The sequence below is a fragment of the Lampris incognitus genome, chromosome 12 (assembly GCF_029633865.1).
Source record: "Lampris incognitus isolate fLamInc1 chromosome 12, fLamInc1.hap2, whole genome shotgun sequence".
Lineage (NCBI taxonomy): Eukaryota > Metazoa > Chordata > Actinopteri > Lampriformes > Lampridae > Lampris > Lampris incognitus.
The window spans coordinates 27312183-27338356 of NC_079222.1; the positions used below are offsets into that span (position 1 = coordinate 27312183).

At 42.4% G+C, this 26174-nt stretch overlaps 1 protein-coding gene across 1 annotated transcript; it reads left to right on the forward strand.

The window, feature by feature from the left end:
• The first annotated feature begins 941 nt into the window (after positions 1–941).
• Positions 942–12430, forward strand: LOC130121452 (myosin heavy chain, fast skeletal muscle-like). Its single transcript, XM_056290240.1, has 39 exons — positions 942–1148; positions 1233–1376; positions 1467–1623; positions 1710–1737; positions 1833–1944; positions 2040–2132; positions 2225–2288; positions 3078–3176; positions 3273–3376; positions 3513–3651; positions 3970–4088; positions 4213–4362; positions 4473–4643; positions 4752–5052; positions 5288–5358; positions 5432–5519; positions 5625–5742; positions 5837–5960; positions 6058–6194; positions 6289–6544; positions 6658–6900; positions 7023–7199; positions 7290–7435; positions 7542–7632; positions 7724–8113; positions 8216–8342; positions 8947–9065; positions 9164–9360; positions 9465–9648; positions 9734–9899; positions 10024–10148; positions 10304–10612; positions 10705–10908; positions 11254–11379; positions 11482–11652; positions 11757–11861; positions 11959–12054; positions 12166–12297; positions 12410–12430. The coding sequence occupies exons 1-39, from the start codon at positions 942–944 to the stop codon at positions 12428–12430; spliced, it is 5811 nt and encodes a 1936-aa protein (XP_056146215.1).
• The last annotated feature ends 13744 nt before the right edge of the window (positions 12431–26174 follow it).

Genomic DNA, 26174 nt, shown 5'->3' on the forward strand with positions numbered 1-26174 from the left:
TAGACATGTCAGATTAATTATGTGATTTGAAGCACTAATGGAAACTTTAAAAATATAATGTGTTTCATAATTTACTATTGAATCTCAGTATTTACATTAATATCATAATGAAAAAATAAAATCTTGAAGTCACGATGGCATTTTCATTAAATATTGTGGCTAAAACAAAATAATATGAAGTGTTTGTATAAAATACATGAATGTTTAATACTGGCTCACTGTAGCACACACTGGATGTATGTGAAAGGTAACATTTTCAACTCTTCATGGAGTGTACCAGAGAAAAGTTAAAGACAATCAAATACACAACAGCCTTTTAAAGACATGTCCATATTTAGTTTCTGCTTGCCTGGCAGATTTACCTCAATATAAAGGGGCTCATCATGAGATGAAGAGGCTGCAGGGGATTTCAGACTCTTCCAACCTGTGGTAAGTCAAGACTGATGGCTTCAGTTGTATTAGAGAAGAACTTTGATTCAGACTGTTTCTTAAAGTGATATAACCAAAGTCTGATGTGAGGTGTTTGATTGTTTGACTCAAGAAGTCATTAATAAAATCAATCCAATGACAGAGTTTAAAAAGATCAAAATAATACAATTTTGTAAATTAATGCTTTGATATTTGATCATTTAGAAAGAGTAAATTGAAATAAATAATTGTGAAATAATCTAGTTAAAAAATTGTGGCATATGTATATATTTAATGTACTATGGACATTTACTATATATCTTAAAATCTAAATAATCGCAAATTATTGTTCACATTTAGGGTCAACAGTCGGGAAAATTTTCTCAGTGATTGGGTAGAAGAAAAAGGTGAGTTACACAAATGTCATAATTCACTGAATCCCTTTGCTAAGTTTAGAATACAAAGCAAAAATATGTATTTGTGAAATAGGAGAGGAATTCATTTTAATGGTCTCCCTACAGAAAACTACCACCATGAGTACGGACGCGGAGATGGCCATTTATGGCAAGGCTGCCATTTATCTCCGTAAGCCTGAGAAAGAGAGGATTGAGGCTCAAAGCAAACCTTTTGATGCCAAGAGTGCTGCATATGTGACTGATGTTAAGGAGCTGTACCTCAAATGTACAATCCTGAAGAAAGACGGTGGCAAAGTCACCGTTAAAGTGCTTGACACCCAGGAGGTAGGTGAAAGTTCATTTGAAAGAATTAGTTAGAATAATACTTGCAGAACTTTCTTCAAGACAAACTCTCTTTCCATGCTTTAGGAGAAAACAGTTAAGGAGGATGATGTGACCCCAATGAACCCTCCCAAGTTCGACAAAATTGAGGACATGGCCATGATGACCCATCTCAATGAAGCCTCTGTGCTTTATAACCTCAAAGAGCGTTATGCCGCATGGATGATTTACGTGAGAACGCGTACTGGCTAAAGAACAATATTCATCTAGGACCCATGGACAGCATATGGTAAATGTTCACCAGTCTCTCATCTCTCTTAGACCTACTCTGGGCTCTTCTGTGCCACCGTGAACCCCTACAAGTGGCTCCCAGTGTACGATTCTGAGGTTGTTGCTGCCTACAGAGGCAAAAAGCGTATGGAGGCTCCACCCCATATCTTCTCTGTCTCTGACAATGCCTATCAGAACATGCTTACTGGTACGTCCTAGTCATAAAAATATATTAATAGACATTGCAATGAATATCTAAATTAAAAACACATTTCCTTCCTTTTCCTTTAACAGACAGGGAGAACCAGTCTATCTTGATCACGTATGTTTCACTTTTATTGGCCCTCTATAATACCAACATGATCAAAGACATTGAGTGAATTCTATTAAACTGTGTATTTATAAATCTTTACCCAGTGGAGAATCTGGTGCTGGAAAGACTGTGAACACTAAGCGTGTCATTCAGTACTTTGCCACAATCTCTGTGGGTGGAGACAAGAAGAAGGACCAAACTTCTGGGAAGATGCAGGTATATTTACTCAAGTACTTTTCAAACAAATTAGAAACATTCCTGGAGTTAAATATGTGCTAATATAAATATTATATCTAAAACTTCACTTGTAGGGCTCACTGGAGGATCAGATTATTGCAGCCAATCCCTTGCTGGAGGCCTACGGTAATGCCAAGACTGTGAGGAATGACAACTCCTCTCGCTTTGTAAGTGTGGATAGCCATAAATGTATATTGAATGTTCTGGATTGTATAATGCTTCTATAGTGGGATGCTAAACATTATCCTTTTCCTGACAGGGTAAATTCATCAGAATCCATTTTGGCACTTCTGGTAAACTGTCTAGTGCCGATATTGAAACTTGTAAGTATCAATCATATGTGCTAAATATAAACAATAGAATATAAGACGGAGTTTGTTACCGTGAATAACATCATGGGCTGTGATTTGCTTGCAGGCAAAAACCAAGGGATGGTACTGCACAGTTATCACAGCCATGATGTTACTGCAGTAACACACACCATTAAGTGTTCTATTTTATTTTCACAACTGTTCAACACAGTGAATAAAATAAACCCAGCAATATCGTTTTAATTTTTTTTTAATATGGGCAATTTATTCCACTAAAAAAGTAGCTACTCCACAAGTTGCAGAAATTGCAATGCAACATAGTTCAAGCAATGTTGTGGAAAAAATATCATGAGATAATAATGTCACTACTTACAATCCAACAAATAACATATATTATTAAAATAACTTATACGCATGCATCCAGGTAAGAAAATCATTGAAAGTTGAATCAGTTCATCTGGACACAAAGTTTACGGAGAGAAATGTTTCATCACTGATATAAGTGACCTGTTCAGCCTCAACCGAAGACTACAAACAAAGTTGTTAATTGTTTTAATATTCCACTTAATCCCCTCAATCTCATAAGGGGGAGAATACCTGCAGTCAGTTGAGACTGAAGAAAGCACTTAGAAATCAATTGTTCCAAGCAGAATAATAGAGGTGAAGTGATACGGCACCTGTGATGGCATCGTAAATAACACATGGATCTCCGCCAATCAGATTGCTTGAGGGCAATCCGGTGTTGTATAAATTATTACAATATTGGTTAGCTAGAGTTTTAACCATGAGTAACACTTACAGATCTGCTGGAGAAGTCCAGAGTGACATTCCAGCTTCCAGATGAGAGAGGCTACCACATCTTCTACCAGATGATGACCAACCACAAACCTGAGCTGATTGGTGAGCTGAATAACAGCAAGTAGAAAATGATTGCAAACAAAGTTGTTAAATGTTTTCATGTGTCACTTAATCCCTTCAACCTTTTCAAATTCACAGAAATGACGCTCATCACCACCAACCCATATGATTTCCCCATGTGCAGTCAGGGTCAGATCACTGTGGCTAGCATTGATGACGTTGAAGAGTTGGTTGCTACTGATGTTAGTGATCTTCCCTTTAAAATCCAATATACATTTTCTTATCTTTTGTCTTTTCAGTATGTGACCACAATTTACTGTAAATAATTATCTCTAAAAGGATTTCTGTACAAAATGTGAACACTTGTTGTAAATACAGACAGCCATTGATATCCTGGGCTTCACCAATGAAGAGAAGATGTACATCTATAAGCTGACAGGTGCTGTGCTTCACCATGGTAACATGAAGTTCAAGCAGAAGCAGCGTGAGGAGCAGGCTGAGCCAGATGGCACAGAGGGTGAGTATTACTTTTATTCTTGGACGTGATATGTTCAAAATGATGCATTTCATTAATGTTCAAGGTTTTATTTTCTTTGATTAAATTTTTAACAATTAATGTCACAACAATTATTGTTAGGTTAATAGTCCTGCCATTGCCCTTGACCAGGGCACTGGCCATAAAGGAATGTCTTACCCCGGGTAATGCACTGTGGCTTCCCACTGCTCCTACACAGTTTGGATGGGTCAAATACAGAAGACTTATACCCCCACAGAGATCAATAAAGTCATATTAATGAACCTTAATCATTTAAATGTATTTTGTGTAACTTTTTAGATGCTGACAAGGTTGCTTATCTGCTGGGCCTTAACTCTGCTGACATGCTGAAGGCTCTGTGCTACCCCAGAGTAAAGGTCGGAAATGAGTATGTCACAAAAGGACAGACTGTGGCTCAGGTGAGCTCTGTGCCTTTTTATGTGCCTGTGCCAATCTGTTGTTAAACAGGTTTTAATAATTGTCTCTCTCTCTCTCATGTTTAAAGGTTCCAATTATGTTTAATCATATTACTGGTTTCTATAGGTTCATAACTCAGTGAGTGCCCTGGCTAAGTCTATCTATGAGAGGATGTTCTTGTGGATGGTCATCCGTATCAATCAGATGCTGGACACCAAGCAGCCAAGGCAGTTCTTCATTGGTGTCCTGGACATTGCTGGTTTTGAGATCTTTGATGTAAGTTTGAATTACTCATCTTTCACCTTAAAAAAGTATTTTAGTTTCATGATATCAATCTTTACTCTTTAACTATTAACTTATGACAACTAACCATTTCTCGGTTCCAGTTCAACAGCATGGAGCAACTGTGCATCAACTTCACCAATGAGAAGCTGCAGCAGTTCTTCAATCACCATATGTTTGTTCTGGAGCAAGAAGAGTACAAGAAGGAGGGTATCATCTGGGAGTTTATTGACTTTGGCATGGACTTGGCTGCCTGTATTGAGCTTATTGAGAAGGTAAACAATCATCCTTGTATTTCAGGTAATGGATATTTCAATAATGTAATTAATCTTAATATACATAGTGCCAAAAATTATCTTGTTTTCTCCTTTCATACACTGTAGCCCATGGGTATCTTCTCCATCCTTGAAGAGGAGTGCATGTTCCCCAAGGCTTCAGACACAACCTTCAAAAACAAACTTTATGACCAGCATCTTGGAAAAACCAAAGCTTTTGAAAAGCCAAAACCTGCCAAGGGCAAAGCTGAGGCCCACTTCTCTCTGGTGCACTATGCTGGAACTGTTGACTACAATGTCAGTGGATGGCTAGACAAGAATAAGGATCCTCTGAATGATTCAGTTGTGCAGCTGTATCAGAAGTCTGGAGTGAAATTGCTGCCTGTTTTGTATCCCCCTGTTGTTGAAGGTACCATATCAGCAAATGGAATTGCAATTTCTAATTTTTAACGGATGTTTTACTTTTTTTTAGCAGAGAGTTTTTTGTTTTTCAATTATAAGGCTCCTCACAGAAATATATTTTGTGAGTAATGTATTGCATTATTAAATTATGTATTAAAATCTTTAGGTTGACCTAAAAACATTTTCATCATAAACAAAATTAAACAACACTCATCATAAAAGCACATGATATTTAATAACAGAGGCTGGAGGTGGCAAGAAGGGAGGCAAGAAGAAGGGTGGCTCTATGCAGACTGTCTCTTCACAGTTCAGGGTAAGATTTTAAAACTGTATAGTTATAGTTCATAACTATATATATATATCATGTCTTTATTTTCTATATGCAGGAAAATTTGGGAAAGCTGATGACTAACTTGAGGAGCACCCATCCTCACTTTGTGCGTTGCCTCATCCCCAATGAGTCAAAAACTCCAGGTATCTAAACTGGGACAAATGCTTTTGTCACTGTAGGGTACGACAGCTTACCATTTTAATAAAACTCGAGGGAAAGATGAAATTATGCTTTTGTATTTTTTACAGGTCTGATGGAGAACTTCTTGGTTATCCACCAGCTGAGGTGTAACGGTGTGCTGGAGGGTATCAGAATTTGCAGAAAAGGTTTCCCCAGCAGAATCCTCTATGGGGACTTCAAGCAGAGGTAATCACAGACATTTCAGTGGTAAGGAGGGTTTATTAAGCACAAAAAAGTAAAAAGATTTAACAAGACATTGTCATGAATTGTCTTACAAAAGGTACAAAGTGCTGAATGCCAGTGTTATCCCTGAAGGCCAGTTCATTGACAACAAGAAGGCTTCTGAGAAGCTTCTTGGGTCAATTGATGTTGATCACGAGCAGTACAAGTTTGGACACACCAAGGTAAACGTTACTGTCAAATCATGATGAAGCAATGGAATTGAATATCATTTCATAGCTGAAAAACAGCCGAGTATGATATTTATTTTATCCTCCTTAGGTGTTCTTCAAAGCTGGTCTGCTGGGTACTCTTGAGGAGATGCGAGACGAAAAACTTGCTAAACTAGTCACCATGACTCAGGCCCTCTGTCGTGCTTACCTAATGAGAAAGGAGTTTGTTAAAATGATGGAACGCAGGTATGTTCCAAGAAATAAATTCAAAAATACAAATACATGAAATATTCAGTCTCAGAATGGTTTTGTTCACAACAGTAAATTATTCATGCCTTAGGGAAGCCATTTACACCATCCAGTACAACGTCCGCTCTTTCATGAATGTCAAACACTGGCCATGGATGAAGGTGTACTACAAGATCAAGCCTCTTTTGAAGAGTGCTGAAACTGAGAAGGAGCTTGCCAATATGAAGGAGAACTATGAGAAAATGAAATCAGATCTGGCTACTGCTCTGGCCAAGAAGAAAGAACTGGAAGAGAAGATGGTTTCTCTTATGCAAGAGAAGAATGACCTGCAGCTGCAAGTGGCATCTGTTAGTAGAATTCAATAGACAGCTTTATTTCTGACTTTGAACAGTGCTGATGTTGACATCATCCATATTTTATTTTTTTTATTGTTGTTTATTTATGCTTATTTGTTAACTAGGAATCAGAGAATCTGTCAGATGCCGAGGAGAGATGTGAAGGACTTATCAAGAGCAAGATCCAACTGGAGGCTAAACTCAAAGAAACAACCGAGAGACTGGAGGATGAGGAGGAAATTAATGCTGAGCTGACTGCCAAGAAGAGGAAGTTGGAGGATGAATGCTCTGAGCTTAAGAAAGACATTGATGACCTGGAGCTTACCTTGGCCAAAGTGGAGAAGGAGAAACATGCCACCGAGAACAAGGTTCATGAGTGTCCACTTATTTTGCTAATATATCATCTAATATGAATGAAAATAGAATAATCTATTTATTAAGTGTCTTGCGCCGTTAAATAAATTTGATTTGATTTGATTTGCATATGTAGGTGAAGAACCTGACTGAAGAGATGGCCTCTCAGGATGAAAGCATTGCTAAACTGACAAAGGAGAAGAAAGCACTTCAAGAGGCACATCAACAGACTCTTGATGATCTGCAGGCAGAGGAAGATAAAGTCAATACTTTGACCAAATCCAAAACCAAGCTTGAGCAGCAAGTGGATGATGTGAGGCTTTTAAAAGTTTAGTTAGGCACTAATATTTCAAAAGAGATGTGTTTGCTCTTGAAATTTGTTTAAAAACATGTTAATTTGCAGCTTGAAGGTTCTCTGGAGCAAGAAAAGAAACTCCGCATGGACCTTGAGAGAGCCAAGAGGAAGCTCGAGGGTGATCTGAAACTGGCTCAGGAATCCATCATGGACCTTGAGAATGACAAACAGCAGTCTGACGAGAAACTGAAGAAGTAATTGTTTTAGCAACAAATGTGGCTTAGATTTTATAATACATCAAAATATATATTTTAAGATTAAAATCTTAAAAATGAGCTAACTGTACAATTTATTCATTAGGAAGGACTTTGAGACAAGCCAGCTTCTGAGTAAGATTGAGGATGAACAATCTTTGGGTGCTCAGTTACAGAAGAAAATCAAGGAGCTCCAGGTTTTTTCAAGTTTTTAATAAACCTTTTTTTCTTCTTGAGGCATACACTGTGTTATGTGTAAAAGTTTATATTTTAACCCAATATACGTAGGCTCGTATTGAAGAACTGGAGGAAGAAATTGAGGCTGAGCGTGCTGCTCGTGCCAAGGTTGAGAAGCAGAGAGCTGACCTCTCCAGGGAACTTGAGGAGATCAGTGAGAGACTTGAGGAGGCTGGAGGAGCCACTGCTGCTCAGATTGAGATGAACAAGAAGCGTGAAGCTGAGTTCCAGAAGCTGCGTCGTGACCTGGAGGAGTCTACTTTGCAACATGAAGCAACTGCTGCTGCACTCCGCAAGAAGCAGGCTGACAGTGTTGCAGAGCTGGGAGAGCAGATTGACAACCTGCAACGTGTCAAGCAGAAGCTTGAGAAAGAGAAGAGTGAATACAAGATGGAGATCGATGACCTCTCCAGCAACATGGAGGCTGTTGCAAAGGCCAAGGCATAACGCTATACTTACATGCAAATATTTTAAAGGCAAATTTTAGAAAAGGCTTACAAAACTGGAATACCTTTCCTTGACTATTCCAATTTTAATTAACAGGGAAATCTTGAAAAGATGTGTCGCACCCTTGAAGACCAGCTTGGTGAACTCAAAGCTAAGAATGATGAGAATGTTCGCCAGATAAATGATATAAGCGGTCAGAGGGCAAGGCTGATGACAGAGAATGGTACGTATTTCCTTCAAAACATATCTTTGTGGGTGTCCGGGTGGCGTGGCTGTCTATTCCATTCCCTACCAACACGGGAATCGCCGGTTCAAATCCCCGTATCACCTCCAGCTTGGTCAGGCATTCCTACAGACACAATAGGCCATGTCTGCAGGTGGGAGCCGGATGTGGGTATGTGTGCTGTTCGCTGTATTAGCGCCTGTTTAGGGGGAAGTGGAAACTGGGGGTAATAGTGTGATCCTCCCACATGCTACGTCCCCTGGTGAAACTCGTCACTGTCAGTTGAAAAAAAGCGGCTGGCAACTCCACATGTATCAGAGGAGGCATGTGGTAGTCTGCAACCCTCCCCGGATCGGCAGAGGGGATGGAGCAGCGACCAGAACGGCTTGGAAGAGTGGGGTAGTTGGCCAAATTCAATTGGGGAGTAAAAGGGGGAGGGAAACACAATATATTGTTGTGTTCATAAAACGTGCCAACCACAAACTTTAGTTTTGTACGTACATTTAAGGATGGTATTTCTTTAAGAAATAATTATTCTGGGCCATACCAAAGGAAGTGTTTAAAATGTGCAAATTTTAAAAAGATGAATTTAATTTCCAACCAGGTGAGTTTGGTCGTCAGCTTGAAGAAAAAGAGGCTCTGGTCTCCCAGTTGACCAGAGGAAAACAGGCCTTCACACAGCAGATTGAAGAGCTTAAGAGACAGGTTGAGGAGGAGGTTAAGGTGAGTAATGATTTACACTTTAGATTTCATATTAATTTCAAAGGGAGTTTTATGTTAATTAATTTTTTTACTAAAAATAACCCAAAAACCTTATCTAGGCCAAGAATGCTCTTGCCCATGGCGTGCAATCCGCTCGCCATGACTGTGATCTTCTGAGGGAGCAGTTTGAAGAGGAGCAGGAGGCCAAGGCTGAGCTGCAGCGTGGAATGTCTAAGGCTAACAGTGAAGTGGCCCAGTGGAGAACCAAGTATGAAACTGATGCTATCCAGCGCACTGAGGAGCTGGAGGAGTCTAAGTGAGTCAATCATTAATTTTCTCTTATTCACTTCGATTTCATAATGTTTTATATTTGATTTATTTTCTCTTATATACATGATTACTTTGACCATTGTTTAACAGGAAAAAGCTTGCCCAGCGTCTCCAGGAAGCTGAGGAGCAGATCGAGGCTGTGAATTCCAAGTGTGCCTCTCTGGAGAAGACCAAACAGAGACTCCAGAGTGAAGTGGAGGACCTCATGATTGATGTGGAGAGAGCAAATGGTCTTGCTGCAAACCTTGACAAAAAGCAGAGAAACTTTGATAAGGTGTGATCATGTGTATCCCTAACATGCTATAGCCACTGAAAGGAGAACTTTTTGCCTTACTAATTTTCCCACAATTATCAAACAGGTCTTGGCAGAATGGAAACAGAAATATGAAGAGGGTCAGGCAGAGCTCGAAGGAGCTCAGAAAGAGGCTCGTTCTCTCAGCACTGAGCTGTTCAAGATGAAGAACTCCTATGAGGAGGCTCTGGACCAGCTGGAGACCATGAAGCGTGAGAACAAGAACCTGCAACGTGAGTATTCACTATTATAAACATCAATTATATTTGATATAATATTAGTGTGTATTAGCCTGGATGAATGACATAACCTACACTTCAATGCTTAAAAATACTAAACACATGTAACATACTGCAGAGGAGATCTCAGATCTGACTGAGCAGATTGGTGAGACTGGAAAGAGCATCCATGAGCTGGAGAAATCCAAGAAGCAGGTGGAGACAGAGAAGGCTGAGATCCAGACAGCTCTTGAGGAGGCTGAGGTAAAATAATCATTAACTGGAAAGAGGTCAACATTTGCAATAGGCAGTGCTTTTTTTCTGAGTGAAATCTTCATATATAATAGAACAAGGAGGCAAATGAACAAAAAAAAAATCAAAAGTTAAGAAGGGCCCTACATTAATAATTCTAATTTTAGGGAACCCTGGAACATGAAGAGTCCAAGATTCTGCGTGTCCAGCTGGAACTCAACCAAATTAAGGGTGAGGTTGACAGGAAATTGGCAGAGAAGGATGAGGAGATGGAGCAAATCAAGAGGAACAGCCAGAGGGTGACTGACTCCATGCAGAGCACTCTGGACTCTGAGGTCAGGAGCAGGAATGATGCCCTGAGAATTAAGAAGAAGATGGAGGGAGACCTGAATGAGATGGAGATTCAGCTGAGCCATGCTAACCGCCAGGCTGCTGAGGCCCAGAAGCAGCTGAGGAATGTTCAGGGACAACTTAAGGTACATGACATAACAACTGTACAAACAAGCACTGTATATAACCCAATCTGATATTTTTTTTAACTATTTCCATCTCAAAATCTTCACACAAGGATGCCCAGTTGCACCTTGATGATGCTGTCAGAGCACAGGAGGATCTGAAGGAGCAGGCTGCCATGGTGGACCGTAGAAATGGTCTCATGGTGGCTGAAATTGAGGAGCTGAGGGCTGCTCTTGAACAGACAGAGAGAGGCCGCAAAGTGGCTGAACAAGAGCTGGTAGATGCTAGTGAACGTGTTGGACTGTTGCACACTCAGGTGAGCAAACAAACTTTCTTCATGCATGCTCAGTAATCCAAGTAAGAAAATCACAGAAAGTTGAATCAGTTCATCTGGATACAATTTTTATTGAGAAATAAACATTGCCTCACTCATCTATGTGACCTTTTGAACCTGAAGTGGTCACTTGGATGAGTGATGAAACGTTTCTATCTCAACAATAGTTGTGTTCAGATTAACTGATTTAACTTTCTGTGAAAGAAACAAAAAAGAAAAAACTATTTCGATACTCATTTTGGTTGATACTTTGTCTATTTCACTTTCTGCATCTTATTGACAATGTGTGTGTTTACAGTCATCAGTAAAATGAAATCATTCTTTCAGAATACAAGCCTTCTTAACACAAAGAAGAAGCTTGAGGCTGACCTCGTTCAGGTCCAAAGTGAAGTGGATGACACTGTTCAGGAAGCCAGAAATGCAGATGAAAAGGCCAAGAAGGCCATCACTGATGTAGGTTTACATTCTTTTTGCCAGAGCCTCTGTTAGTCCGCAAGTCTGGAGGAGCACACATCACTTATAAAACTGTAAATTAATAACATAATTAATTTTTAGGCTGCTATGATGGCTGAGGAGCTGAAGAAAGAACAGGATACAAGTTCTCACCTAGAGAGGATGAAGAAGAACCTGGAGGTCACTGTCAAGGACCTGCAGCATCGTCTAGATGAGGCTGAGAACCTGGCCATGAAGGGTGGCAAGAAGCAACTCCAGAAACTGGAATCTAGGGTAAGATAAAACAAGAAACATGACATTGCAGGACGCACATAGTTGAACCGATGAGCAAACATTCGAGAATAAGCTGTATTTTTAATGTTAATTGTTCTCTAAAGGTGCGTGAGCTAGAAACAGAGGTTGAGACTGAACAGAGACGTGGAGGAGATGCTGTTAAGGGTGTTCGCAAATATGAGAGGAGGGTGAAGGAACTTACTTACCAGGTATACTATATTCCTCTCAGATTCAACCAATTAATTAACTGCAAAGCCACAATCAAATAAACTATTGCTCAAATATAAAACTTCCTATTTACTTTAGACTGAAGAGGACAAAAAGAATGTCACTAGGCTGCAGGATCTAGTAGACAAACTTCAGCTGAAGGTGAAAGCCTATAAGAGGCAGGCTGAGGAAGCGGTAAGTTTTAATTTCATTAACATGACATTGTTTTCAACATGTTTTAATTTAAATCACTTTAAGTGACATCCATGTAATTAATAACTGGTGCCATTGATGATGGTTTTACAGGAAGAACAGGCCAATGTTCACCTGTCCAAGTGCAGAAAGATTCAGCATGAACTGGAGGAGGCTGAGGAACGTGCCGACATCGCTGAGTCTCAAGTCAACAAACTGAGAGCTAAGAGCCGGGACTCTGGCAAGGTAAATGTGTGTAAGAGCATAACTGATAATCAGTCTGTGTGATATGACATGTACGTTTCATTTACATAAAGACCGAATATCTTAATATATTATCTTTCTTTATTCTTTACAGGGAAAAGAAGCTGCAGAATAGATTTGATGAATTTCTCTATTTTATATGTTTCCTTATTCAGAATTCATAAAATATGAATCCTCTGTTATCAATAAATATTGCTGCAAATATTTCTCTTGTTTCATTTAAGTAGCCAAGCAGTTTTATTTTTTCTACTTTATTAAAGTCTTCAGTTAGTTGAAATTAGATGTTTTTCTGATATGAATGACAACCAATTTAAATGGCCATCCACTGTATGTCTAACCCCAGCAAAAAAACAATATATGTAAATTGAGAATGCAATAGCCTTTGATATCATAGACATGTTTCATGACATTCTTTGAATTAGGCTTAGATTTGTTGAGTTACCTTACTTTAGGGTTTCCTATAACGTATGATCCACATGTGGATAAAGAACAATATGGTAAATGAGTAGTACATTAGTTGTCATATTGTGGCGAACGTAGAAGTAGTGACAAAGGTAACTTTTCAGTCTCCTTTATTGAACTCATGCAGAGACGGGAACTTGAAAGAAATGCGAAACAATACATGGGGGTCATCTACCTGAACAACAATCTTGATTATGGTTTCAGTACCAAAGTTACACAACACAACAGAACGACAACTACAATTATACCACACCAAATAATCACATAAACGCATAAAACCACATAAAACACTTGCAACATTGAATAACACCACTAACAATCTGAATGCAGTGCCTGATGTGTAAAACAGGAGGGCACAATTCTAATGGGGTAGCCCCTTCACTACATTACCCCTTCCAGCGTGTCGCCTGTCCTCAGCCGACAACAAAGTCTCTATAGCGAAGGGGAAGCCGTCTCCACCATCGCGGAGGCACGGGTCCCTGTTCCCCACTGTCCATCCGGTTGGTAGGGCTTGTGTGTGTAGGAGGAACCGTCCCGGATGGGCTAAGCTGATCTGCAGGTTCTTCAGCCAAGGGGTGGTAAGATGTCAAACGGTCTCGGTGCAGGACTACCACCCGCCCCCGGACACACAGTTTCACCCGGTACACAACATCTGAAAGCTGCTCCAACACCTCACAGGGCCCCACCCACTGCCTGGCGAGCTTGGGGGAGAATCCTCTCTTCTGAGTTGGGTTGAAGACCAACACCTTCGCTCCTGGGGTGAAGGAGCGGCCCTGACAACGAGCGTCATACGCTCGCTTTTGTTTCGCACCTGCCTGTTCCTGATGCTGCCGAGCAAACTCGTGTGCCTCGGCCAGACATTGTTGGAGGTCCCGCAGGTACTCGAAACCGGGTATCTTGGGGAGGTCAGTGCCAGGGAGCGTGCCAAAGGCTAAGTACACAGGGGTCCGCAGTTCTCTCCTGAACATGAGCGTACACTTATGGGCGGCCGGCGATGAGAAGGCGGCGGCCGGCGGACATGTGGTCAGGGATGAAATCAGAGTGGCCCGCGACCTCTCGGCGGCGGTCGCCGCCTCCGAGCCGGCCAGGCCCTGCAGGACGGGGAGCGTTAGCTCCGTCGGCCCTTCCTCCGCGGGACATCCACCTCCGAACGTCGATGCTCTTCCCCCGGGAAATCTCTGATTCAAGACGCCCAATGAAGTCCTCAATCTCGCGGAGCACCACGCCTAATGTACTTATTGACGTTGCCATCTTCGGTTTGTGGGTATTATCTACGATCCCACTTCTGACACCAGTGTGGCAAACATAGAAGTAGTGGCAAAAGAAACTTTTCAGTCTCGTTTATTGAATTTACGCAGAGACAGGAACTTTAAAGAAATGCGAAACAATACATGGGCGTCATCTACCTGAACAACAATGTTGATCATGGTTTTAGTACCAAAGTTATACAACACAACAGAATGACAACTACAATTAAACCACACCAAATAGTAATCGCACAAACGCATAAAACCACGTAAAACACTTGTAACATTTAATAACATCACTAACAATCTGAACGCAGTGCCTGATGTGTAAAACAGGAGGGCACTAGTGGGGTAGCCCTTTCGCTACAATATGTTTCTGTTTATTGCTCTCTGATTGCATTTAGAGCTCAAATCTCTTTATTCACTTAGCAAACAAATGTGAAAGAGTTGGTGGCATTGTTGCAGAGATATATTACACATATATGAGATTAGTGTTGTAGTCAAGACCGCACCAACCGAGACCAAGACATTATCGAGACTAGAGAGTATCGAGACCGAGACAAGACCAAGACATTTGGAGGTCGAGACCGAGACAAGACCAAGACTGTATATATCAAAGAAAAATCACAACAAAACAGAACAAATGACCAGTATCTTTTTCTTTAATCAAGTTTGCTTTTACATAAATGCAACAGCAACATTTCTTTTCAGCAAGGTATTTTTTAATAATTTTCTTGAACATTTTGCCTTTTGGTGCTTTGCCAGCTATTTTTACTCATTTTCAAGCAATTAAGTCTTTTTTTTGTTTATATCTTGCAAGAAGATGTTAATCTGGATTTGTTGAATTATTGTGCCTAAGTGTAAACAGATAAATACATCATCTGAAATAAGATACACTTTCTTTTAGTTTTTGCACGAGTCTTATAAAAGACATGTAGATTTCCAAAGAAGCAAAAAAGTGAGCACACTCACATAGAAAAAGAAAAAACAACTTAGGTGCACGGCTATGAAGAACTTTCACAACAACAGAGAAGGCCAGACAATGTCTTTTTTATAAGTATTAATTCTCCTAGGCAGCCATAACAACTTTGCTTCATAAAATTAAAGCATAAATTAACTAGGAATAATTTAACTGAAAATTGTGGCATGCCAAGCATGAACAACATGTGTAAAACCCTTAAAAGTCTGAGCTCAACACTAAGAATACACTCACAAAGGGGTGGTTGTGAAAGACCTCAAAGGTCCCATTTCTGGGCCAGGGTTAGGGTGAGATGGGAGGATCCTGCATGGCTCTAGGGATGAGGAGGTTAAACAAAAGCTTGGTTGCACTTCAGAAAAATTAGAGCCTCAAGCATTTTGTGACCTAAACGGGCTCGGTGGGGCCTCATGATGATGCCTCCTCTACTAAATACCCTCTCAACTGGTGCAGAGGATGCTGGAGCTGACAACACCTTCAGTGCCAAGTTGTGGAGTTGTGGGAATCTGTCATGGTTTTTGTCCCAGAAGACAAGTGCATCATCAGTTTCAGTATTCTGTATGGCATCAAAGTATTTACTTATCTGTGCCCTGATACTTGTATCTTGGCCTGTGCTGCGCTTTTTGTGAGCCTTGTAACGAGAAAGAAGGCGTGAGCATTTGACTGGAGGTGAATCACCAGGTGACTCTTCATTTCTGGCTCCGTAGTCCATTGCTCTACCTTCACAGTCCATCAAGTTTTCAACCTCAGCGATCAAAGTGTCTGAAAAACACAAGCAAATGGAAAAAAACAAAAAACAAAAACAGGTTAGATTAAAGGATATACAGTGTCTGCAGGTATCAAATAAAACTGCTCTCACAATATTTTTCTCTTGATGTAAAATGTATGTGTGTATACCTGTCAGTGTTTTCTTCAGCTCATCTCTAAACTTCATGAGTGGCATTGCATTTAGCCCATTAGTAACATCCAGATCCACCCAGCTTAATCCAAACTGTGGATCAAGCATTGTAGCTAAAAAATACACATTATGGCTGGAAGGTTCCTGTCCCCCACTGTCTTTAGTCATATTTGTTTTGCCAAAGATTCCACTGAATCTTTTAATCAGAGACTGATGGAGGGCCTTTACTAATGGCCAACACTGTACTCGTGTCTCTCCCATCTTCACAAGGTGTGTATGCAGGTCCAGAACAGTCAGAACAACCATGCTAATGGCAACGGATTTCTCTCCCTCTGTCAGGTCTGTTGCCTCTGAGAATTGTGCGAGAACTGAAGTCAGCTCTTTAAGCTGGTTCCACTCACGAGTGCTGAATACCACTTCTTCATAGTCCTTGCTGCACATTTCAGTCAGAGCTTTATGGTCCAGAGCTGTGAGGGCCTGCACTTGTTTGAAAGTGCTGTTCCAGCGAGTGTTGTTTGCAGCAGGAATAGTCTTCGTAGAGTCAAATGCAGCCTCAAATTTGTCTTTGAACTGTGAGCTGCTGTGTAACAGAGTTAAGAAGCGTGATGTTTTGGCAATGCTGCGAGAGATGGCTTTAACTTCCTTCATGCCGTCATTCACAACTAACTGCAGGGAGTGAGCAAAACAAGAAAGACGCTCACCTGATGACCAGAGTAGCTCTGTGTCCTCCACAGAATTCATGTCCTCCCACAGGTGCTCATCATCTAGATTCTCCTCCTCACTCTCACTGTCATCTGACTGCTGTTGTGGCATCTGAACTTTAAAAGCACACTTCATATTGGCAGCATTGTCTGTGACAATATAACTTATCTTCTGATGGATACCACATTCGTCGGTGATCTCCTCAAAGGCAGAAGAAATTCGCTCTCCACTATGTTTGCCTGTGAAACGTCTACAGTCCAGCAAGTAGGATTCAAGGGCATAGGATTCATTTGACTTGTTGCACACATGAGCAGTTACTCCGAGGAAGGAAAGCAGTCTACGATCAGACCAGATATCAGTAGTTAAGGACACTGTTGAGCTTTTCTCCAGCTTCTCAAGAACAGTCTCCTTAACTTTCTTTACCAAAACTGGTATGTGTTTCTCACAAATTGTTCTCCTAGAGATTGGTGTGTACTTGTTATCTACAATCTCAAGAAAGTGTTTAAAATGTTCATTTTCCACAAGGGACAGTGGCAGGCAACACCCAATTATCAAATCTTTGACAATGGCATCGCTGATGGCTTGCTGCCTTGGGGAATGGAGACTGTAGATCTGCACTTTCTGGGCAAAGGATGCCATAGTTGGCTGTGTAGCATCTGCCTGTTGTCCAGCCTTGTACTCCAGGAACCTGAAATTGAGGAGGAATTAAAATGATTAAGTCCCACCAATACCAAGAGAGAATTCTCAGAAGATTCAAACGTTACATCTCTAACAGGCATGTGCTTAGTGCAAACAAGCAACAAATTATAGAAGCCAGAGAGACATCATGCATCACTATATAGTCAATATATATTCACTTTTTTAAAATGAATGAAATCAAATGTCACTTTAAATTACTGCTTTTAAACAAGCTTTTACATTTTTTAGCATTACCCTTACTGAGTTTTTATTGTCTTAAAATGTGCTTTTTAATGTTTTTTTTACAATATTTTTTATCAAACAAATTAGATTAACCGTACTCATTCAGTGTTATTGACTTTGAACTAGCTAGCACAGCGTTAGCTTTCTGTCTCATTGTTGAGCCAAACGATCTAATTTCTGCAGCCGAAGCACCAACATGGAGGACGCTGTAGACTAGAAATATCTCCCGATGGTCGCATCTAAAGTTCAACCCATTTACTGCATTTACTGGTGTAGTGAAAAACGTTTGCATTGCATAAGAACCTCCCAAGTAACGCCTGGGGGCTCGACTAATTTCTGGCACCTGGGGGCTCGACTAATACCTGGTGCCTGGGGGCTCGAATAATACCTGGCGCCTGGGGGCTCGACTAATACCTGGCGGGTTCATTGTTTGTTATTCTGTTATCTTGCTTTTGACAATGCTATGCAAGCTAACTTGGCTGTAATATACACTCGGTGCTCTGAAAGTTAGCAAAAAAAACGATCGTGGGAAGAAAAGAGCTCATTTTGTCTCAATGTCTTAGGATGGGGTGTTGAAATTTTCAGATTTTAACTTTACCAGTGTAGCTAATTTAACGGTTAATTTACCTGTCTTTATGCTTCCTCTCAATGTGCCGATAAAAGCTTGACGTTGTCCCGGCGGTTTCTGTGAGTTGTGCACCGCAGAATTTGCACACTGCAGAGTGTTTTCGCTTGCATGTCCTTTTACAGATAAAGTCCTTATGGTTTTGGAAACCAAACTTAATGATGGTTGAGTTTGCCGACATTTTTCATGGCGGGTTTCCCGGGGGCGCAGCGTCTCCGGTCGTCTTGATCCACTCTGTACAGGGGGCGTGTCACTCCGGGTGTCACAAAGAGTGCGTGACACCGGGAAGGCAGCAGCTGCATTCTTCTTTTCTCTGTTATCACAGTGCTAGCCCGGTCTCGACCGGTCTTGATCAAAAATCCCGAGTTCGCCCAGTCCGAGACCGAGACAAGACCGAGTAAAAATGCCTTCGATTCCGAGACGAGACCGAGACCCTTAAAAAGTGGTCTCGAGACCAGTCTCGAGACCAAGACCGATCTCGAGTACTACAACACTATCTGAGATCACAGTTTAGTACAGGTTATTCCAACACATTATTTCTTTAGGTTTAGTGTTTAACAGCTTATTGCTTATTCATCAATTTATTCATTATTAACTTGTGCTCATTCATCATTTTATTTCTTGGTTTCTGTCAAGCACTTTGTGACAAGTTGCTTTGTTTACAAGGACAACAAATCTTTTGTAACTGTTGTGAACAGAACAATAGAAGATCATTGTCTTAAATTTGTAAGTAGAGTTAGGCCTATTATTGACTTCGCATTATCTGCTGAGTGGCTAGCGTTACAAATTATTTATACATCAGGCTGATTGGACACTTAACATTGATGTTGTAAATTAGATGCTTTCCCATCAGTTTAAAAGAGCAAAGGTAGTTAAATAGAATTATGTTTTTGGAAACACTCTAACTCCCAACTATATGATATTATATTATGCCTATTGGACTTAAACTGAGTTTGACAGTTGAAAAATAAACAAGCAAAGTCGTTCTTAAAATTTGTGACCTTCAAAAATCAATGAAACATAGCCAAAGCTGTATTGTTGGCCTTGTTTGTTGATTGCCGATGCGCTCTCTTGTCACTCCAGTCGTGTCTCAGGTGTGCTGGAGCAGCACTGAGGTGGATGTTGCTCTGCATGTTCACGTGGTGAAGGACACACTCCCTGCCTTTGATCAACAGCTCAGGGAAATAACAGAGGAGACTTCCAAAGACCCGATTCTCTCCAAAGTAATGGAAAACATGGAGCATGGCTAGCAAAGTGGCTCATGCAAGCAGTATCACCCACTCAGGTCTAAGCTCTCACTGGGGGATGGTGTGATGCTCCAAGCTAATAGGATTGTGATTCCTACCTCAATGTATAAAGAGATGCTGACCAGAGTGCACGAGCGGCATCTAGGGGCAGAGAAGTGTAAACGTAGGGCACGAGAGGCTATCTATTGGCCAAACATGAATGAAGTCATGAATAATGTTTTTCATTACAGCATTAAAGCTTTCGACTGAGCATGTTTGAGCCCTTGATTAAAACATAACCCAATGCAAGACAGCATCAAATTTTAATTTCAGTTTGTTATGTTGTTCATATTTCTACTTGGATAATGAGCAAATAATTGTATATATTGTTATTGCTACTACTGGCGATTTTTTGAAAATTTTATCTCTAGTTTTTATTTTATTTTCCCCTTATTTTTATGCACTGCCTCTTGAGATGCTGCTCTGTGTCACTCTTCTTTTAATTCACCTAGGCCTATATCTTGAATGTAATTTCACAAACACTGTTATTAGCTTTACCAAATGAACACTTCTATCTTTTGAGTTAAAGAGGAACACCATGGCATGTAAATTTGAGGTTTAATGCGCCTTTTGCACTTCTGTAAACTCTCACCTCCACACTCCTACCCTTCCTCCTCTCCCGCTGCCTCTGGACATGCCTCCCCTCTCTCCTTCTCCTTCTCTGGAGGGCTGTACTGAGGCACAGAAATATTCCTGCAAATCCATTCTGAAGGAGTAAAAAATATCAAAAATTGGATAAATAAGAATGCACTTTAATATGTGCAACTTGCCCATATAATTATGTTGCAGCTTGGAGTGACTGACATCAAAACACACCAGCTCTCACCCTGATCACCAAAAAGTTTGTTTTACTCACAGATGTCAAAACTGTCACTGAGCGGGGGACAAACAGCAAAAGTATGAAGGATCTTCCGAAATGTTTTTGCCCCCCATCTTGCTGTCCAACTGAACTGATGAGGCCATGGACATACCATGCCTTACAAAAGTATTCAGCTTCCTTGACAGTCATCAATACTTTCAGAAGTATAAAAGATATGCACACATCTGTTCCTGAACAATATTATTTTTGTGAACCGATAACCTCTAACAGCATGTTCCCAAAGCCAAAATAAGTTATGTTTCGCTGACTTTTTGTAAATAAATTCCATCCATCCATTATCCAAACCACTTATCCTGCTCTCAGGGTCGCAGGGATGTTGGAGCCGATCCCAGCAGTCACTGCGCAGCAGGCAGCGAGACACCCTGGACAGGCCACCAGGCCATGACAGGGCTGACACACTCACTCACATTCACACCTAGGGACACTTTTGTATGACCGATTAACCTGACCTGCATGTCTTTGGGTTGTGGGAGGAAGCCAGAGCACCCAGAGGAAACCCATGCAGACATGGGGAGAACATGCAAACTCCACACAGAGGACGACCCACAAGGCCCCCAAGGTTGGACTACCCCGGTAAATAAATAAAAAACTAAAACATAATGCTTGCATAAATATTCAACTCCCACATATCAATACTTTGTAGAGTACCCTTTCGCTGCAATAACAGCCATAATTCTCTTGGGGTAAGTATGTACAAGCTTTGCACATTCTTCTGGAGTAATTTTTGCCTATTCTTCTTGGCAGAATGTGTACAGGTCTTGCAGGTTGGTGGGATGGTGCCTCTGTACTGCGATTTTCAGTCTGTGCCACAGATTTTCAATGGGATTGAGGTCCGGACTTTGACTTGGCGACTCCAAAACTTTCACCTTTTTGTTGCTGAGCCATGCCATTGTTGCTTTCGCCTTGTGCTTAGGATCTCCCAAGCTTCAGTTTTATGGCAGACTGCAACAGGTGTTCTTCCAATATTCCCTGTATTAAGCTCCATCTATTCTGCCCTCAATTTGAACTAGGTTCCCAGTGCCTGCAGATGAAAAGCAACCCCATAGGATTACACTGCCGCCGCCATGGGTGGGAGGGTATTTGTAGGGCATGAGCAGTGTTAGGTTTGCGTCACACATTACTGCTTTGAGTTTTGGCCAAAAAGCTCAACTTTCATCTCATCTGACCGCAAAACCTTTACCCACATCCTAATTGGGTCTCTCTCATGCTTGGTACCAAACTCCAAGCATGCTTTTATATGCATAGTTTTGAGCAACGGTTGAACAACGGTCCCATACAGGCTAGATTTATGGAGATGTCGTGATATGGTTGACTCATGCACATTTATGTCAGTTTCAGCCACCGACCTCTGGAGCTCCTTCAAAGTGATTGCAGGATCATATGTGGCTTTCCTCACCAGCCCACGTCTTGCTCGAACACTTAGCTTTGAGGGAAGGCCTGTCCTACAAAGTGTCTGGGTGGTGTGATGCAGCTTCCACTTTCTGACAATGGATCCAACAGTGTCTTGTGAGACATCCAAACACTTGAATATCATTCTGTCCTCGCAATTGCGTCTGAGCAAGGCTAGACAGATAGCTAACAAAAAGAATCCTCAATAAACCCGTCTTCAACAGAGTGTGGCTTTACTGGTTTCAACATTGTAAAACTGAAAATACAAACAAAGGGGTACAGATTAGTAAACACACACAGCTTACATGAAATTGCTTTTTAGCATGAAATATAACATGTCACAATTAACAATAACATTAATTTCTTTAGCGTTATCCAGATATAGACAGCCAAACAATAAACTAGCATAAGAACTTGGCAAACACGAGAACGTATGTCAATTAGTCAGATGCTAGCTAGGGAGCTGTCAGCTTGAATGAGCTTCTGAGTTAGCTAAAATAAGTTAGCTAGTGTAATATTTGCTAGTAATATTTGATTTGCTAATGTCCCTTACGAATTTCCGTAGCGCCACAACAAAGTCACGTGATGTACGTAACAACGTCAGTGGGAATCCGGTCGGTGAATAAACACCCAGCACGAGAGAAGTCGTCCTTGCTTTATTAATGTTATAAGTTAACATAGCCAGAGGGCACAGATCATTACATGGTGTCAGAGTAGCGGAGTTTAAATACCCAATATGGATTCGTACGGCGTTCCAGCTCCACGGATGGACTGGGAATCGGCGAACTTACCTGAAGCATGGAGACGATTTCGACAAACAACGGAGCTAATGTTCAAGGGCCCCCTGCGCGGGAAGAGAGAAGAAGAAAAATGCAGCTACCACCTGCTCTGGATAGGGGAAAAAGGGCGCGATGTGCACAACACTTGGACACTCAGCGGAGAACAAGCCAAGAAGCTAGAAACGTACTACGATAAGTACACTGAGTACATCACCCCCAAAGCAAACCCGATTTATGCCAGATATAAATTTCATGAAAAGATGCAGGGAGAGAGTGAATCCTTCGAACAATTTGTAACTGAGCTAAAGCTCCTAGTCAAAGACTGTGGCTACCCAAATGCCGACGAGATGGTCAGGGACCGCGTCGTGTTTGCCACCAACTCACCCAGAGTGAGAGAAAATCTACTTAGCCAGGGAGCTGAGCTAACGCTAGAAAAAGCCATAGATGTAGCCCGCTCACACGAGCTAGCAAAGCAACAGCTAAAGTTTATGGGCCAGGGCAGCACACACGAAACGGTGCACGCAATAGGCAGAAAGACTTACAAACCGAACGCACCCAAAGCAGCTAACGCTAACTTCAGACAAAGGGAGGGTAACGTTAGCACCGCCGCCAGGGTGTGTAGCTATTGTGGAGGGCTACACGGCGCTAAAGCCACTTGCCCAGCTAAGGGTAAACAATGCATTAAATGCAAGAAGCTCAATCATTTTGCTAAAGTATGCAAGTCTAGCTCCCAGGGACAGACAAAGTACTACCGCGGCACAGTACATGCCGTCGGGGAGAACCCAGAAGAGTACACCACTGACAGAGAACAGGAAGAACTGTACTTCGACAACATTACAGTGGAGAGCACCGCTGTGGGAGAACAGACAGAGCTGTACATAGACTGCATCTCAATAGAGAACAACTGAAAAAGCAACGAGCAGGCTTACGTAGAGGTTGGAATTGGCACACCTCCACAGAAGGTAAAGTTTAAACTAGACACTGGGGCACAGGCCAATACTATTCCCACCAACCTGTTCCAGGCGCTGTTCAAAAATGTGACACTGAAACCAGCAATACACAGACTCACTGAATATGGAGGAGGCGCGCTGAGCGTGAAAGGCACATGCAAACTCAAATGTAAGTACAGAGACAATGCAATGATGCTGGACTTTTACGTCATTGACACAAACGCCCCACCAGTCATGGCAATGAAAACATGCCTTGACCTAAACTTGGTAAAAATAGTGATGGCTGTGAGCGAGGAAAACAATGTCACATCACAGAGCATAATGGATGAGTATGCAGATGTTTTCCAGGGAATAGGAGAGTTCCCAGGCGAGTGCACCTTCTGCGTCACACCAGATGCAACGCCGGTCGTCTGCCCGCCACGCAGAATCCCCATCGCCCTACGCAGCAAACTGAGGGACGAGCTTGACAGCATGGAGAAAGGCAGCATAATCTGTAAGGTAACAGAACCCACAGAATGGGTGAACGCACTCGTCATTGTTGAGAAGCCAAAGACAGGCAAACTTAGAGTGTGTTTAGACCCCAGAGCTCTTAACAAAGTGATACAACGACCTCACTACCCCCTCCCCACGCTGGAGGACGCCACCACAAAGCTCGCTGGAGCTGAGTACTTTAGCGTGTTAGACGCGCGGTCAGGCTATTGGGCCATCAAACTGAGCACTGAATCCTCAATGTTGACGACATTTAACACAGTGTTTGGCAGGTATCGTTTCCTCAGACTGCCATTCGGAATCGTGTCCGCTCAAGACGAGTTCCAGAGACGCGTGGATGAAACATATGAAGGATTGGACGGTGTGACGGCCATAGTGGACGACATACTAGTGTTCGGCAAGACTAAAGAGGAACATGACCAGCGTCTCAGAGCGATGCTGAAACACACAAGGGAGCGAGGGGTGAGGCTCAACCCCGACAAGTGTCACATATGCGTGTCCGAGGTAAGCTACTTCGGCCACACGCTCTCACACGAAGGCATCAAACCAGACCCACACAAGGTGAAGGCGGTCAAGGACATGCAACCCCCACAGAACAAAGCAGAGCTGGAGACAGTCCTCGGGATGATCAACTACCTCGCCAGATTCGCTCCACACCTCTCACAGATAAACTCACCCCTCAGACAGCTTCTGAAACAGGACAGTGAGTTTGTGTGGGATGCAGTCCATGACAAGGCGTTCCAGGAGATGAAGAATCTCATTACACAGCACCCAGGTCCAGTACTCTCATATTTCGACCCGCAGAAAGAGCTGCGACTCCAAGTGGATGCATCCAAAAGTGGTCTTGGGGCTGTCATGCTCCAAGATGGCAAACCAATTGCCTATGCGTCCAAGTCACTCAACAGCACTGAAGAAAACTAGGCACAGATAGAGAAGGAGCTCTACGCTGTGGTCTTCGGCTGCAAGAGGTTCCACGAGTACATGTACGGACGAAAAGTGATTGTGGAGTCAGACCACAAGCCCCTGGAGGCAATACTAAAAAAGCCACTGGCAGCAGCACCACCCCGGCTGCAATGGATGATCCTGGCGCTCCAAAAATACGACATCCAAATCATCCACCGCCCCGGTAAGGACATACCGGTGGCCGACACACTGTCACGCAAGTCAATAGAACACCACGACAGTGACCTACAGGAAGGGATGGAGGCCCAAGTGCACACAGTCCTCAGCAACATCCCTGTGAGCGACACAAGACTCACAGAAATCAAGCAGGAAACAGCGCAAGATCCACAGCTCACCGCACTCAGACGAGCCACACTCACTGGCTGGCCAGACACAAAGAAAAAGTGCCCGCCCAGCATCCAGGAATACTGGAACCACAGAGCAGAAATCTCAGAAATGGACGGTATCCTGTTCAAAGGTGAGAGAATCATTGTCCCCCAAAAGCTTCGCAAGGACATGATACAGCGCATCCATGCCAGCCACCTTGGCGTGGAAAAAAGCAAATGCCGAGCAAGAGACTTACTGTTCTGGCCTGGCATGGGGAAACAGATCGAGGATGCGGTAGCAGACTGCAGCATATGCCAAGAACGGCGCAGCGCAAATGCAAAGGAACCAATGATGTCACACGCCATACCCGAGCGGCCGTGGCAAGTGATAGGCACAGACCTTTTCACATGGAACTCACAGGACTTCATAGTCACTGTGGACTACTACTCCAGATTCTTCGAGCTAGAGAGACTTTACAGCTGCACCCTATCTGCCGTCATCATGAAGCTGAAAGCAGCAATGGCTCGACACGGAATCCCCGAGACTATCATCAGCGACAACGGTCCGTGCTACAGCTCTGGTGAGTTCCGCAACTTCTCACAGACATGGGGTTTCTCACACACCACCACAAGCCCCCACTACCCACAGAGCAACGGCCTCTCCGAGAAGACTGTCCATACGGCCAAACGCATCCTGGACAAAGCCAAAGCTGAGAACAAAGACCCCTACATGAGCTTACTGGAGTATCGCAACACACCGGTGGACAACCTGAAATCACCGGCACAGCTACTGATGAGTCGGAGGCTGCGGTCCATTCTCCCATCAACAGCAAAACACCTGCAGCCACAGATCGCCAGTCAGGATGATGTTCACAAAAGGAGAGAGGTATGTCAACAGCGCCAGCAGGCGTACTACAACCGAACAGCCAAACCTCTGCCCCACCTGCCCGCAGGCACACCAATCCGCTTCCGGCAGGAGGATGGATC